Raw genomic sequence first — 16,912 nt, 5'->3', positions numbered from 1 at the left:
GTAAAGAATTGAATTAGGCCCCAAACCTGAGGTATGAAAATATAATTTACCCAAAAATCAAAGAACAAAAGCTTTTGCAAAGTCTGTTTTCATTCCACATACAATAATGATATTTGGAAGATTAAATTTTAAAGTGAATTTTTTAAATTAAAATATATGATTATTAATGATTAAATTATTAAAAGTTGATTAAAGTAGTTATTTTTTTATTAATGATAAATTATTTAGTTTATAAATTTAATTTAGAAATTTAGCCATAAAGCACCCATCTTAATCCAATTTTAGAATAAAATTTTCAGCTTGACAAAATCACGAACCGATATATATAAGAATAAATTTTTTATTAATGATACATTATGGTGCCGACTTCACTAGTTCTTGTTATTAAACAAAGCACCTTGACTTGCAAAATTGTAATTAATAGATAAATTACACATGACAACATCACAGAGATTCAGAATATATCAGAATACTTTGATCTTATGCTCTCAATTTGTCAGAGGGCTTAAGATTAAATTAAAATGCACATGGCAACACCGTGTGTATTTAGCACTAGAGGTCTCGAGTTTGATTCCCGCTCAATAACATTCTATGTTTCTGTTTAGATATATGCATTCTGTTTTGCCTGCCTACAACCCAACTGCTGTTCCTGAACAGAATATATGGTCGGTTGGATAGCAGATATCAGCACATGGTGAGGACCAAATGAAGCAATCAAGAAGATCTTTGGATGCCCAAGATAGAAACAAGTCGATAACCTTGTCCGGTCCATCACTGATGGAACTTGGATGAACAAAACAAAATCGAAAAACGAGTAAAAATGCGTAGAATGTGATTCTTTATGCACAGAACATGTTAATGGACTTGAGCATGAGTTAAATTACGCTTTCAACAGAATGTTGCAAGTCAACTTAGAGTTGGACATGTGCATTATTCTTGAACATCGCTTGAATTCCTTGGCATCGGGTTGAGCGTTGATCAGGACAAGCAAATAGGACAGCGGGCATAGCATATCGAATTCCAGGGAGGGTTGGATTCTTTCGAAAGCATCGCACCTCAATCCTTGCTATATAAAAAGAAAAGGGTTCGGACTGAAAGTAATCAAAATGGCACCAAAAGAAAGCAATAACCAAAGACAATGAGCCTCATTTTACCGGGAGCATCATGCGCACATCCTAAATAGCCTCACAAAGTAGCTTGACTTGGCTTCAAAACCTCCTTTAGCAGTCGACTAACAGAAGACTTAACTTCGTCGGGGACAACCAGCTCTGGAGGCACAGTATCCAGGGCATGTAATGTGATAGTATTCATAACATCTCTAAGATACAAATTCTTGGCGCCTCCGTTCCACACATTCTGATTTGCAAGCTTGCACGACTGTTTCAAGACACATTTACTGCAAACTGGAAGGTGACGAAAAACAAAAAACAACAATTAATTGAGCTGAAATATACTGGGGGAGGGAAAGAATAATTGGATAATTGCTCACTTTGTCTTCTGGAATGTCACTCTTTCTTGCAGGGGAAGGGCAACCAAGGAGGGCCACCTTTTTCAAGTCCGAGCCTGACAACCATCTGGAAGACCAAATTTCAAGAGCATAGATATGGAGATTACTGATTAGAAACTATCTAACAGAAATTACTAGCAATAAATGGCAATATTGCGCATAAAGTAGTTATAGCAACTTGATGAAATCATTAACTCATAAACATCCAAGTAAACAAATATACAGAAGCAAATGGAGCTAACAAAAACAAATTTGAAAAATATAAGGTAAAAATGCTTACTTTGCAATCACCTGGTTGTCTCTGGCAAAACTTTCGACCGCAAACCTTATGAAACTGCAGGCTTACTTTGCAATTGCCTGGTTGTCTCTGGCAAAACTTTCGACCGTAAACCTTATGAAACTGCAGCCGTAGCTGTTGTTGAAGCTGCTAAAATCCAACCTATCACCATTCACAAACAAGAAATTGGCATCTTTAAAGTACCCTTCTTTGAACAAATGGCTCGCCACCACTTCCATATCCTGCGACAAATCCTTCAACACATTCGACCTCTCTCTCGTAACCTCTTTCCGCTTCCTACCGCCGCCATCCGCTGGCTTCTTGTTCGTGAACACTGCGTATAAACTGACTTCGCCCTCAGAATCCGATTTGGGTTCTCTGTTCTTCACTTTGTTTTCGGCTCTCAAGCTCCTGACCTCCTCCTCCAAATCCCTCAAGCTCTTCTTCAACTGGTTGTCTTTGGTTTCAGCTTCGCTGTCGGAGTTTTCGGGTTTTGGGGAGAGCTCGACGGCCTCTTTGAAGAGGAGGTCCAGAGGCTTTCTGGGTCTGGTTTGGTTTTCGGTTTGGTGTGTGGATGTGAAGAATCTGTAGGCGATGGAGAAGCGTGAGAAGGGTTTGTGGGTTGTTAGGGAAATGAAAAGAGGGTTCTGAAGGGAGCCATGGGCGATGGGTTTGAGGGTGTTTGGAGGTTGAAGAAGTCTTTGAGGGGTTTTGTTGGGGCTTTGCAGCGTTGGTGACTTGGTAATGTGACTGAAAGAGTTAGTGGAAAGGTTAAAAATGAAATTTGCTTCCAAGTAGTTGGTAAAATGCCGTCATTGTTGCATTTGAGGTCCTTAAGTCAATTTCTCTTTACACATATACTTTGTATCAAACGAGAATTGAAATCCCAATTCAATAATATGCGTCTGGATTCAATAATGCATTGTCATGTAGAAACAAACTTAAGCGTAACAATGAATTATTGAACCGAGACACCATGTTGCAGTAAACTTGTTCATGTAGGTCATTCTCCAAGTTTTGGTTGTAGAAGTTATGCTCTCCTCTGACTTAAAGAAAAGTAATGATTCATGGCATCTTCATATCAATCTTATGGTCATGATGGGAAAGAAATGAACAAGGCAATCTGGCTTGATACTATTACTCTGACTAGGAACAATTGGTCTGAAGAAGCTCAATAAAATCGATAGGAAACATATAGCATGCAAAACAAAAACTATGCAAATATTCACCAAAAAAAAAAAAAACTATGCAAATGGATTCCATCTTAAGATCAATAAATGTTGCTATAACTGTTGTATCCATGTTCTATCGTGTCCTAGTCTTTAAACTTTACCGTATTACTGTACCGTATCGTATCACCATATATGTATCCGTGCTTCATAGATTAGTTGAATTTCATAGTTAGGCAAAGGTTGCTCATCAACAAGAAATAACGAAAAATATAAAGTCGGGAATTCCATAAATATCTTCATAATCCATCGAAAGACCAACAAAGACGTTTCTCTAGTTTACAACATCGATGAGAGAATGATCAATCCAAACTCCATATATAGAACGATGATTGTGTTTCACACCGAATTCAAATAGCTAGACAAGTCCCCAAACCCCTCTGGAACAATGTAAATTCCTCACCAAAATCATTATAAATAGCCATCTTATCCAAAACAATACCATTCTCGAACAAAAACCTTGCCACTTTCTTCTCATGCTGATATCCCTTGAATCCTCTTATGGTGATAGTCTTGAGGTGTGATGTCAAACAGGCAGGCACATACTCCGGTGTATGCCATCGAAGCTCTGAGGGTAGTTTACGTTTAAAATTTGAGCGTTGTCCAAACGAGTAGTGTTGAACATAGTCCCTGTCCTGAAAACATAAATGAAATGAGAATAGTAAAGAGCTGCGTGTTAGTGCGATACATGGGTGGAAGGAAAATCTTACTTCTTTGTGTTCTAAGACAAGATGTTCCAAATTAGGTGATTTATCGAGCAACTTCATGAGCAAATCCCAGTTATAGAAATCATATAGAACCAGCTTCAACTCGCTCAAATTATCAAAAGCCGGCAGACAATGATCCTGCATGGAAAATAAACTTTTGATAAAAACATAAACTGATGCATAATTAAGCACTTACCCTTTCTTCCTATACTCCTCTCTACCAAACAGTATTAAAAGTTGGGGCATACTCACCCGCAAAACACGAGCCGAAAGACATAGACATTTGACATTGGATATCCCTGCCAGGAGTGCAGTTGCATTTGTTACAAATTTTACATCTCGATGTACACAATAGCAACAGAGATCGACATTGGCTTTGACAAGGGACTTCGCATTCTCCAAACAATAATTGGCCAAAATATCCTCCTTAACGTCAAAGTTTTCAAGCTTCGGGGCATTAATAAAGACTTTCTCCCCACCTAATTGAATCAATAAATGGTGGAATGTTATACTTAGCCTCTTTAGTTCAGAAGCAGAGATCTTGAAATTGCAATTTCGAACACCAAGCGTTATATCTATTACCAAATCTTCAAGTACCGGGCAACAGGATAAGAGATTTTCCACTGAGTCACAGTAGGGACCTTCAGCTGTGATATGGAGAAACTTGAGACTTGGGAAACACCCAGATGTGGGTGGATTGTAGGTAATAACATTTGACTTCACCTTTAAGACCACCAGTGTTTTGCACATGAAAACGCTTTTGGGTAACTCCAAAGTCTTGCCCGTATTAGATACACCAATATCTAGTTCAACGGCCTTACGCCTAATGGCAGTGCGAATCCAACCATCAATACGAGTGTAATCCCCAACACAGGAACAATGAAGACGAAATTTCTGAATGTCTACTGAGCCGGGAAAGTTAAGTATATGGTCAACAAAATTCATAAAACCAACACTGTCAGACTTATCTTTGTTTTCGAAGTCTAGATGCGGAACGGAATCCCATATGTTCTTCCATCTAGTAGACAGAATGCTGCACCTCATCGCACATTTTGTTGGCAGGAAGGAAAGCATATGGCAAAGAACTGGATCGGGCAACCCACTGATCCTATCTTTAACGCTTGGGTTACTCATTTGTATCCTGGTGTTTTTTCACAACAAAGAAAATGGTCAATTTAATAACTTTTCAGATAAGCCATTTAGTACTACGGTCTAGTGATATTCCTCTTTACTTGTAAATGAGAGGTCTTAGATTTGAATCTCGCCAAAGGCGAGTTTGAATCATATTATTGCTAGCTCATTGTGAGACTAAGCTCACCCCTTCCCTTTTTGTATAGATAATATCTTTTGTTCAAAAAAAAAAAAAAACTTTTGCAGATATGGTGCTTAAGGAAGTTCACACCCAAAATTTCAAAGAAAACATAAACAACTCGTTTTTGGGTTTTAGTTCGTTGGCAACTGAAGCAGAAGAGAATACATGATAATTCCTAAACTTTTATATATCTGAACGCGCGATATATTTGATAAAAATGAAAACAAAACAAAAATTAAGAACTTTATAATTTACGCTCCATCTAGCTATTCAGAAACTTAAACAGTCTATTTATTTTCATTATTCTCAGATAACTACATGGATGAAGCTACGTACATTAAGGGCTGTCCATACTGAACTTTGGAAAGAAAGAAAAACCTACTTGAGTATCTCACAATGCAGCTAAAACTACCCGACCCTTTGTACATGAGAGAACAATTACTCACTGATTGTTAAAAATCGACTTCAGGATGAGATGGAGGACTACTAATAGTATCGATAATTAATGTTTTTAACACTTGGAATTAAAGACTCGAACGGTGCTACTCAAATATTGTTATTTTGTATTTGTGTTACATGTTTATTAATGATTGTCTTTAATTTTTTACTGTTAGTTTCTATCTATATGTGTTAACTAGGTACATTTTGAGCCATGCTCATTAGTCACCCCCCACCCCCATCTATTTATAACCTTAAGATTGAATAAATCAAGAGTGAATTAATGGACATAGACAAGGAGGGAAGCACAGGAGAACAAATAAAGAGTTTGAAAATCTTTTCCCTTCTCTTTCGAAAATTATTTCGTAAAGTAAATCCCGCCCAACAAACTTTGAGATCCCGACTAAGTACTCGTGAAATGCCCCCTTTTAGAGAGGTAAGGAAAATAAATTATACCGAAACAAGCAGAGCCAAGAACAAAATATTGAATGGAACCTTATTGTAAGGGGAATATTTTTGTTTCCCACATTCAAGTAATGTTAATGCTCACAACCATATTTACCAACGTTAAATGAGTTCAAATTTCGAAATCTGTGTGGTGGATAGACACAAATCTCAAAATTTAAACTTATTCACGATAGTTAATAGGGTGTTGCGCATTATCATTACTCCAGTGAGCAAAACTGCACCCTATTGTAAGAACTGAAAGAAAAAAAAAACGATTACAATTTCTAGTTAACCAAACAGATGATAGAGAATTTACAGGGTTAGAAAAGAAAGGTACCTGAAACGGTCCAAGATAGCTGCCCCAGTAAAACCCTAATGGCTGCGAACGGTAGGCTGTGTTTGGTTGGTGAGAATCGGCGAGAATATGAGAGCAACGTGAGTCTATAAAATACACTAACACACTCTTTTACTAAACTCACCGTTTTGCTCCTTCCCTTCCATAATCTTTTAGCTAATTATAAAATACACCCTGAGGTTTGGGTCTCATTCAAAACATGACCCAACCTTTCAAACATTTTAACTTAATCAGATCAATTTTCCCCCGCTCTGTCCTCAGTCACTGGAATGTACTAATAGTTTGAACTTTGAACTAGTGTGGTTTCAATTGTTAACAATTTAGTATGTTAGGAAGTAAACTGAATAAATTGAAAGGTTTTATCCCTTTTACTTATATATATTTGTTGGTTTGGGTAACCTGACAGCGTGACTCACCCAAGGGGAGCCGGGGACGCAATACCTTGGGGTGGGAACCATGGGGTTACTTAATTGAAGGTAACATCCAATCGAAGGTATATAACATCAAGTTCATGAGCATTACACGTAATGGCAGTGCGAATCCAACCATCAATACGAGTGTAATCCCTAACATAGGAACAATGAAGACAAATTTTCCGAATGCCTGTTGAGCCGGGAAAGTAAAGTACATGGCCAACAAAACTCGTACAACCAACAGTGTCAACTTATCTTTGTTTTCGTAGATATGTTTTTCCATCTTGTAGACAGAATGCTGCACCTCATCGCGTATTTTGTTGGAAGGAAGGAAAGCATGTGGCAAAGAACTGGTCCGGTAATCCATTGATCCTGTATTTAACTCTTGCTTTACTCATTTGCACCCTAATTCTTTTTTCACAACAAAAAGTATATTCAATTCAATCACTTTTGCAAATTTGGTACTTAAAGACATTTACACTGCAAAATTTCAAAGAAAAAGTAAAGCATTTATGTGTTTTAGTTTGTTATCAACTGAAGGAGAGGAGAATAGTACATGATAATTTCTTGACTTTTGTATATCTGAACATTTTGATGAAGATGAAAACAAAACTAATAATTAAAAAACTACTATTATTCCGCTCTATTTTGCTACTCAGAAACTTAAACAATCTATTTATCTTCATTCTCCATAGATATCTACTCCATGTAAACCCAGCGAGAGCCGAGAGCAAAAGAAGAGAACGATTTCAACTTCAGATTAAGATGGAGGACGGTTTTATAACAGTATAGATAATTAAGGGTTTCAACTCTTATAATGACTCGAAGGGAGCTACTTATTAAATATGGGTTTGTATTTGCATTGCATGTTTATTTATAATTGTCTTTTTATGTTTGGTTTCTATCTATGCGTATTAGATGCATTTTGAGCAGTAAGGCTCGTTGTGCCAGCCCGATTAGATGTATCTTTTTTTGTTATGAACGAAGTTCACTCATACGGTCGATAAAAAATGCTTTCCACACTACCCCTTGCACTCCTCCTATTTGTAGCTACATTTGTATAAGAATGTTAGATAAGTCTTTTTACGTGGGATTCTTTTTTTTTTTTTTTTTTTCAGCAATTGTTTTATTAGATTGATTAGATTGGCAATTGAAAGTTGTAAACTCATAAGAATGATGAATTCCAAAGATTATTTGGCATGGGCAACCGGACCACCTGATCACCCGGCCAAAGAATCATCCAATGTGATGAGTGCCTTGGCTTCCTTAAACCTAAAAAGAAAAGTGATCCTCAATCTTTTTATTGCTAGGAAACAATAGGACTGGACCGTTCAAGCAGAATCGTAGCTTTTTTGATATAGACAACAAAGCTTTTAGTGTGAAAATAAATTCACCTTGATGCACCACTCCATTTCCGCTTGCTTAAGAAATGATATTAAAAGAAACCATCATCCTGCTATCACCACCCTAGCCATAAAGGAAACGTATTCCCTTGATGTCCAACATGTCAACTTATTGCAACTCAAAATATCTTGATGTTCTTATGCAATACGTCACCATTCTTCAACAAATAGATTGAAACTTCATGTTTAAGATCAGAACCGTTAATTTTTTAAATCATTTTGCAAATATCATCTCTGCTAAAAATCAATGAAACATGAAATCAATTAGTCACAGAATTGTATAAAAAAACAGACAGTCTATCTTTTTATTACAATTGATTGACTAAACGACCTTAGTTTTAATTGACTTTTTGCATAATTGATCTTTACAAAGTGATTATTAATATGAACAATTTCAATTATCAGCACATAGTTCTGTAAATCGGCCATTAAGTGTTTTGAAGAGGAGATCCTCCTCAATCCTCCTCAACCATGTGGAGCTAAGCATTATTCCTAAAAGAATCTAGAGAGCATGAAAACTGTGAGCAGATTAACTTTCCTTGATCATGTTCTAAACTACAGTCTGCTACCTTAATCTCCTTCGTCATGTCCTACACACACATGTAAATTTTAGCATTTTTCAGATATATATATTAGCATGCCATCAAAATTCCGAGACTTTAAGAAGCTAAACAAAGTGGATAAGAAACATTTGCAATGGAAAATAAATGATTGAAAATCTATTCATCTTCAGATTAACAAGGATGGTGCTTTAATTTACAAGTTTGATTAATCCTTCTTACAACAAGAATTACACATGTTGTAACAGCTAAAAATCGCATCTCAGAAAAATTCGACTTGGCAAGTCCTTGAACCAGTTTGGAACATCACGATTTCCTTGTCTAGCTTCTCACTTCCACAAGAGAAAACGAAACTATAAATAACCATCTTATTCAGAACTTTGCCGTTCTCTAACAAATACTTTGCCACTTCCATCTCATCATAGCCTCCACCGAATCCCCTTATCGTGATAGTCTTGAGGTGTGATGACACACAAATAGGCACCGTCTCTGGTGTATTCCATTGAGGTCCTAGGTATACCGTTGAGTATTCTTCAACCTCTTCTTCATCGTCAGAGAATGTAGTGCAGCACAGTTCCTGCAGGTTATTTAAAAAAGAATGATGAAATGAGAACAAAATATAAAGAGCTACATGTTGGTATCATATAGCACATATGGAAATACACATCTTACGTGTTCATGTTCTATGACAAGATGTTCCAGTTTAGGCGATCTCTTGAGCAGCTCTGTTAGCAATTCCCAATGGTAGCGATTACGAACAACCAGTTTCAGTTCGCTCAAGTTACCAAAAGCAGGCAGACTACAACCCTTTGTGTAAGACGAAAGTGTTAATCAAACATAATCCTGTTGGGATGAAAAAACTTAGAGTACACAACTCTAGCACAAGTGTTGGAGAGACAATACAAGTAAACAAATTACTTGTATTACACAAACAAAATATTACAACACAAACTATCAAAGACACTCTTGAGAAGCTATGACACTCACTCACTTTCTAGAGACAAACTCTAGAACACTCACACTCTTACAAGACTATTCTTTCTTCTCACTCTCACTTTCTCACAAGCTTGCTTGTTGATTTGTTTGTTAATACAAATGGTGTGGATGCCTTCTCCTTTTATAGGCATGGATGGAACCTTGGAGAAGCATGGACACACTATGCTAGAGATATCTAGATAATTCTATTAACTTCCTAAGCTAGAATTATCTACACTAATCTTGCATATTGGTGGAAACCTCACCATTCTTCTAGACTCTTCCACCAACTTAAGAAACAACATTCTAGTCATTTCTACAAAGTACTACTTTAACTTGGATAATCTAGCTAACTAACCTTAGTGAATGTTCTAGAATTCTTTATTCTAGATTTGTGCAGGTCCTTTAATGAGATGGGGTTGATTGCTTTAACACTCCCCTTCAACACCATCTCATTCTTTACTCTACGCTGGGTTGACAACGCTTCATCTTGAACACCCATTTGTATGAGATGGGTTTCACATTTCTTAGCCTTGCCACTGGATCCCAAATTTGATATTTCTTTAACGCATCGACCTCTTCTCTCAACTTTTAAGCACTCAGGTCCAGTTGCTTCTTCTTCTATGACTGCGTTGACGTATCTTGGATTTTGCTTCCGGATTCTTGTTGACCTCCTTAGTTGTGCTTGTGGAGTTGATACTTCCACTTCACTAGGTCTATCTTCTTCTGGTTGTTGATATACGTCAGCTTGCCAAGGGTTTTGGGGTACTGCTTGCTCAACATCATCACCATCAAGCGAATCTTCAGACTCATCTAGTCTCGACTGGATTCGAACAATTTGCTCCCCCATCTTTTGCTGCAACTTATCTTCTATCTCTCTTGAATCAGGCAGCGCCTCCTTTTCTGAGGACCACCAAGAAGATGCTTCATCAAACACCACATCTCGTGATGTGTAACACCTTCCATTCGTAGGATCACAACATTTCCACCCTTTTCTTTGGCTGTTGTATCCCACAAAGATACATCGGACTGCCTTCTTGTCAAACTTGCTACGTAAATGACTTGGAACAAATACGTAACACACACAGCCAAAGACTCGAAAGTAACTAACTGTAGGTTTCATATCCCACAGTTTCTCAAAGGGTGAGACAAATTCTAACCTGGGTTGAGGAAGCCTGTTGATCACATAAGTTGCAGTTCTCATTGCTTCGGCCCAAAACCTTCCTGGTACATTCTTGGCATGGAGCATACTTCGACATATTTCTGCAAGATGCCGGTTCTTTCTTTCCGCTACGCCATTCTGTTGTGGCGTATTGGCACAGGTGAACTGGTGACGTATTCTACATTCTTGTAGATACTGGGAAAACTCATTCGAGGTATATTCTCCTCCATTATCTGTGCGTATGCAACAGATCTTCTTTCCTACTTCTCCTTCAATTGTCTCCTTAAACTCTTTAAATTTTGAAAATGTTTCAGATTTTTCTTTCATAAAGAAAACCCACACATACCTCGAGAAGTCATCAATGAACGTCACCATGTACCGCATCCCACTTATCGATGGTTGCTTGATGGGCCCGAACACATCAGAATGAACCAACTCCAATGCCTCTTTCGCTTTAAACTTTGACTCTTCGTATGGTAGTTGATGTGCTTTACCATACTGGCATCCTGCACAAACCGTGTATGTTCTCACGTCAAGCTGAGGTAGCCCCTTAAGCATTGACTTCTTCATCATCACATTTAGCTTGTGATAGCTAACGTGTCCCAATCTCATGTGCCATAAATCTGCTGTCTTGTTTTTCCTTGTCTTGTCTATGTATGCAGTTTCTGCTGACATTACATAGACTGACTGTAGTCGCTGTCCCTCCATTGTTGGCGTCCTTAAGATCTTGAGGTGTCGATACACCTTCACATCTCGTGGACCAAACAAGACATAATTTCTCAACGACGTCAGTTGCGGCACTGAAAGCAGATTTTTCTTCATACCTGGAACATGGTAGACATCTTGAAGCGGCACATGGTTAGTGCTGTATCGGGGCTCAATTACTGTTTTACCGATGTGAGCAATCGGTAGCCTCGAGTCATTAGCCGTCACCACTAAGCGGCCTCCTTTGTACTCAGTCAGACTTTGTAACTTTTTCTCATCACCTGTCATATGGTTTGAGCAGCCTGAATCCACGATCCAATCATTCTGGTAGTCAATTGACTCCAAACTTGTTGCTGTGAGAGCTGACTCTTTCTTCTCTGTAGCAATAAATGCTTCACCGTCCCATTGTTCCTCCAGGGCTAGAGACGCAATGACGTCCCAATCATCTTCACTTTTCTTCTCTGAGTTGGCGACGTTACTTTCTGCAGGCCTTTTGAACCAGCAATCATTCGCCATGTGACCATTCTTTCCACAATTGTAACACTTGCCCTCAAATCTTTTATTATTCTGGGACTGACCACGATTGCCGTGATACTTCGGAGCTCCCCCTGGCCGAGAACTCCCTCTTCCTTGATGACCTTTTTCCTTGTCACCATTTCTTTTAGATCCACCACCAGCACGCTGCTTAAAGCTGCCTTTACTTTTGGTGTAGAGCGCTTCCTCCTCACCTTTTAACGAGACCCCTCCCATTTGCTTTGCCAAAACTTCTTGATCGGCAAGCAAATTCTCGAACTCAACAAGTGATGGTTGGGTCGGCCATCCTTATACAGCGGCAACGAAGCCTCGATATTCGGGTCTCAATCCATGGATAATTATTCTTTTTATCCTGGATTCTACAATGGCAGCACTAGGATCTAATTCAGAAATTTCACGGCAAATAGACTTTACCTTGTGGAAATACTGCGCAATTGTCATGTCCCTTTGGGCCACTGATAACAACTCGTTCTCGAGAAGCTGCAGTCTTGTATCGTTCTTCTTTGAAAAGAGTGTGGCGAAGGTGTCCCATGCTTCTTTTGGTGTCTTGACCTTCCGTATGTGCTCTAACATGTCATCTTCAACTGTGGTTTTTAAGGCAAACATGGCCTTACCTGCCTTGATCTTCCACTTCCTAAAAGCGTCGCTAGTGTCTTCTTCTGGCTGCGTAACTTCATTACCGCCGACGACATCCCAAAGATCTTGGCCTTGTAGGTAAGACTCCATACATGTCGCCCACGTGTTGTAATTTTTGTTGTTCAACTTCTTGATTGCTCCAACAACTTGAAGGTCTCCCATCGTGTCGGCAGAGCTTCGATAAGCCAAACAAGATTAACGAATAATCTTGCGAAGTACTAAACTTCTCACGATTCTCAAAAGTTTTAATAGAGACGGTCCCTGATCGTACCGCTCTGATACCAATTGTTGGGATAAAAAAACTTAGAGTACACAACTCTAGCACAAGTGTTGGAGAGACAATACAAGTAAACAAATTACTTGTATTACACAAACAAAATATTACAACACAAACTATCAAAGACACTCTTGAAAAGCTATGACACTCACTCACTTTCTAGAGACAAACTCCAGAACACTCACACTCTTACAAGACTATTCTTTCTTCTCACTCTCACTTGCTCACAAGCTTGCTTGTTGATTTGTTTGTTAATACAAATGGTGTGGATGCCTTCTCCTTTTATAGGCATGGATGGAACCTTGGAGAAGCATGGACACACTATGCTAGAGATATCTAGATAATTCTACTAACTTCCTAAGCTAGAATTATCTACACTAATCTTGCATATTGGTGGAAACCTCACCATTCTTCTAGACTCTTCCACCAACTTAAGAAACAACATTCTAGTCATTTCTACAAAGTACTACTTTAACTTGGATAATCTAGCTAACCAACCTTAGTGAATGTTCTAGAATTCTTTATTCTAGATTTGTGTAGGTCCTTTAATGAGATGGGGTTGATTGCTTTAACAAATCCGGCCCATGAAGAAGTTGAGCATTGTTCATACATAACAAACTATTTCAGATCATCATAAAATTCCAAACTGAAAGGCATTCTTTCAGTACAAACACCGTCTGGTACAAAGAAAGATTATGCATATATGGGGTATCGATTAAGACTGGCATAATGCTGGATGAAACGGATGGTTTATCCCTCATGTAGTTTGAAATATCAAGAAAGGAGAAGTGTACAAACTATTTCTAAGTTGTCTTGCACGTAAAAAGGGCTTTTTTTTCTTCTTCTTTTTTTTTTTTTTTTTTTTTTTTCTTTTTATACTTAACAGTTCTCTTTCTTTACTATCATTCCAAAACAAAAACAAATTTACTTCCTATAGTCATTTCTACGAAACAGCATGAATGGAACAAGTTAGGGCATGCTTACCTTCAACAAAAAAGCTGAAAGATACATATCTTTAACCTTGGAAATTCGGGCCAGAAGCGGAGCTGAAAGTTTAGGGAAGCCGTGATGTGAACATCCACCAATGAGATAGAGATTAACTATAGACTTTGAACCCTCTAAATTATAGTTTGAAAAAATAACCTCCGTCACATCAAGTGTTTCAAGCTTCGGAGCATTAACAGAGAAATTGTTACCATCAATGCCAAGGGCCCCCAATCTTAACCTTATTCTTAGCATCTTCAACTCAGGCGCAGAGATTTTAAAATTCAAAACATCATATCCAACAACTCCATCTATCGTCAAATCTTCAAGTACAGGGCAGCATGAAAAAAGCTTTTCCGCTAACGCATTATTAGGAAAATAGACGGTAACATGTAGGAACTTCAGACTTGGGAAACACCTTGACTCAGGAGGAACATAGCTTAGACAATTTGAATTCAGCTTCAAAACCACCAGTTTTTTGTACATGAAAACACTTCGAGGCAACTGAAATATCTTATTTCTGAATAATTCAATACGAAGATCAAATTCAACTGCATTACGACCAATGGCAGAGCAAATCCAACCTTCAATGGGAGTGAAATCTTCAACAATTGAACAATGGAGTCGGAACATATGAATATCCGTTTCATGTAAGGAAAGTACATGATCAACAAACATCGCGAAATGCACATAGTCATTTCTGTCCCTGTTTCTCTCAGAAAAATACTCATGCTCATCGTATTAGTGTCTATTGGGAACAAAAGCCCATAATTTCTTCCATCTTTTAGAGAGAACGCTGGTCCTCACAGCATATTTTGTTGGAATTAAGGAAAGTATGTGACAAAGAACTGGTTCCGGCAATTGACTGATCCTATCTTTAACTATTACTTGTGGCTTTGGCTTCTTTCCTAGCATGAGAGGCTTTGACTGAGAACCCTTTTTTGTCTCTGTAAATTGTGATAAATTTGAAAATAAATAAATGAAACTCTATTCATCATCTTCACAGATATCATGCAATGCTGTCTAAAAGATGGAAGAAAAAGAAAATTCAATGAAAACTCTTGGGGAAAGATTGTTCCATATAGAATTAGCAATTGAAATTTTATTGGCAACAAACAACCCATAGGAGAAGGGATGAATCTTCAATTAATCATTTCTCAGTTTTCTGAGAAAACTTTTCTCAGTAGCCAAATAGATGGTAGAGGAAGTAAAAGGGTTGTGCAGAAAATTACCTGAAACGTTCTGAGATGACCCAGAAAAAACTTGCTGTCTTTGCTGCAAAGTAAGAAGTGAGATATGAGGCTTGAACGCTCTAGGCTCCCAAGGGCAAGGTTGATAAAATTTGACTCTGACAATCATTTTTGAGGTGTATGTGTTGTGACTTGTAAGCCATTGCTACGTGACTTTGTAATGTTGTACAACGTGTTAATGTAGTGTCATTTTTGTGACCGTGTAAAATATAATGCTTCAGACTTTGTCGTGTTTTACAACGTGTTAATGTCGTGTTATCTTTGTGTCAGTGTAAAACAATGCTATAGTCCGTCCAAACCCATTAATGTATCCGTCCAAATATGCAAATGGAAGCTCATTGGCAAATTTGTCATGTTGTATTGTTTCCATATTTTTTTTTTTTTTGTCAATCGAACACCAAAATATAATTAAGGCTAAGTATACTTCGCATCTCTGGCAATCCTTTTTAAGGTTTAGGGTATATGTGTTGTGGCTTTGTCATGTTGTACGAGTTAAATATTGTGTCATCTTTGTGTCAGTGTAAAAAATACCGCTTTACTGTAAAATATACTGCTTTAGACTTTGTCATGTTTTACAACGTGCTAATGTCATGTCATCTTTATGTGAGTGTAAAATGTAACGCTTTGGTCGGACCAAACCCATCAATGTATCCGTCCAAATATGCAAATGGAAGCTCATTGGCAAAACTTGTCATGTTTCAAATTTTTTTCATTTATTTTTTTGTCAATCGAACACCAAAATATAATTAAGTCTAAATATGCTTCGCGTCTCTGTGATCTAGTACTATATAGTGTTGAGTGCTCTATGCAATTAATCAATGTCACAAATGTTAGGTATGGTTGAGTGGAAAAATTAGGTGCAATTAATGGGTTTTGTGTGGTAGTAAATAATCTTAGTTTAATTAAGTGTGTGGTGTAGCTTTCATTTGGTTTGCTATAAATACCCAAGTCCCCAAGCATTGTATATCATCCAAGGAAAAACAAAGCCTAGAGCTAAATAAGAAAAGCTTTGCTAATTAGTTTGTTTTGTGAGCTTTCTTTAAGAGTGTGCTCTATTTTCTTCTTCTTGGGATCATTAGAGTTATCTTGGATACTCTTCTTATTCAACAATTGGTATCTAGAGCCAAGTCGGTCAGGGATCGTTCTTGGTAGAGCATTGGTTGTAAAGTCTCTTGAAATTCCGAGTATGCTCTGTGGTTGCAGTTTTGACTGATCTTCCACATCAGAAAAAATTTCTTGAGATTATTGCTGGGGTTATCACAAACCTTGAGAGGGAGCTTCTTTGTGTTGAGAGTAGTGTATTACTCTGCACGGTAGTCACTCAAGCTTGTTCGGTGTAGTCAAAGTCTTGCCGATACGATGGGTGATCTTCAAGTTGTTGGAGGAATCAAGAAGCTCAACAACCAAAACTATAACACGTGGGCAACGTGTATAGAGTCTTACCTTCAAGGTCAAGACTTGTGGGAGGTTGTCGGTGGTAGTGAAGCTACACAACCGGCAGCGGAAGATGCTAACGGCATCTTGCGGAAGTGGAAAATTAAAGCAGGCAAATCAATGTTTGCTTTAAAGACCACAATAGAAGAAGAAATGTTGGAGCACATTCGGGATGCTAAAACGCCAAAGGAAGCATGGGACACTTTTGTTACACTCTTTTCGAAGAGGAACGATACAAAAATGCAACTTCTCGAGAATGAGCTGCTATCGATGGTACAACGCGACATGACGATTGCCCAGTACTTTC

The 16,912-nt window shown here is 38.0% G+C and overlaps 3 protein-coding genes across 3 annotated transcripts; all 3 read right to left on the bottom strand.

Annotated features, from left to right (window-relative positions):
- Window positions 1-1,185: 1,185 nt before the first annotated feature.
- Window positions 1,186-2,791, bottom strand: LOC103949976. The gene is made up of 4 exons (XM_048586663.1): window positions 2,760-2,791; window positions 1,854-2,534; window positions 1,490-1,574; window positions 1,186-1,377 (listed from the first exon to the last, which is right to left on the bottom strand). The coding sequence occupies exons 1-4, from the start codon at window positions 2,789-2,791 to the stop codon at window positions 1,186-1,188; spliced, it is 990 nt and encodes a 329-aa protein (XP_048442620.1).
- LOC103934884 (F-box/LRR-repeat protein At4g14103-like) lies at window positions 2,728-5,424 on the bottom strand. Its single transcript, XM_009344644.3, has 3 exons — window positions 3,973-5,424; window positions 3,724-3,858; window positions 2,728-3,648 (listed from the first exon to the last, which is right to left on the bottom strand). The coding sequence occupies exons 1-3, from the start codon at window positions 4,852-4,854 to the stop codon at window positions 3,364-3,366; spliced, it is 1,302 nt and encodes a 433-aa protein (XP_009342919.3). The 5' UTR covers window positions 4,855-5,424; the 3' UTR covers window positions 2,728-3,363.
- Window positions 5,425-8,792: 3,368 nt separating this feature from the next.
- On the bottom strand, window positions 8,793-14,655 carry LOC103949977 (putative F-box/LRR-repeat protein At3g58880). Its single transcript, XM_009361111.2, has 3 exons — window positions 13,922-14,655; window positions 9,321-9,455; window positions 8,793-9,225 (listed from the first exon to the last, which is right to left on the bottom strand). Exons 1-3 carry the CDS (start codon window positions 14,597-14,599, stop codon window positions 8,911-8,913), a joined length of 1,128 nt encoding a protein of 375 aa, XP_009359386.2. The 5' UTR covers window positions 14,600-14,655; the 3' UTR covers window positions 8,793-8,910.
- Between the last annotated feature and the right edge of the window lie 2,257 nt (window positions 14,656-16,912).

The sequence above is a fragment of a genome, unplaced genomic scaffold (genome assembly GCF_019419815.1).
Source record: "Pyrus x bretschneideri cultivar Hongxiangsu unplaced genomic scaffold, Pyrus_bretschneideri_v1 Contig25, whole genome shotgun sequence".
NCBI lineage: Eukaryota > Viridiplantae > Streptophyta > Magnoliopsida > Rosales > Rosaceae > Pyrus > Pyrus x bretschneideri.
The sequence above is the reverse complement of the archived record's forward strand: the minus strand, read 5'-3'. Positions and strand labels throughout refer to the sequence as shown.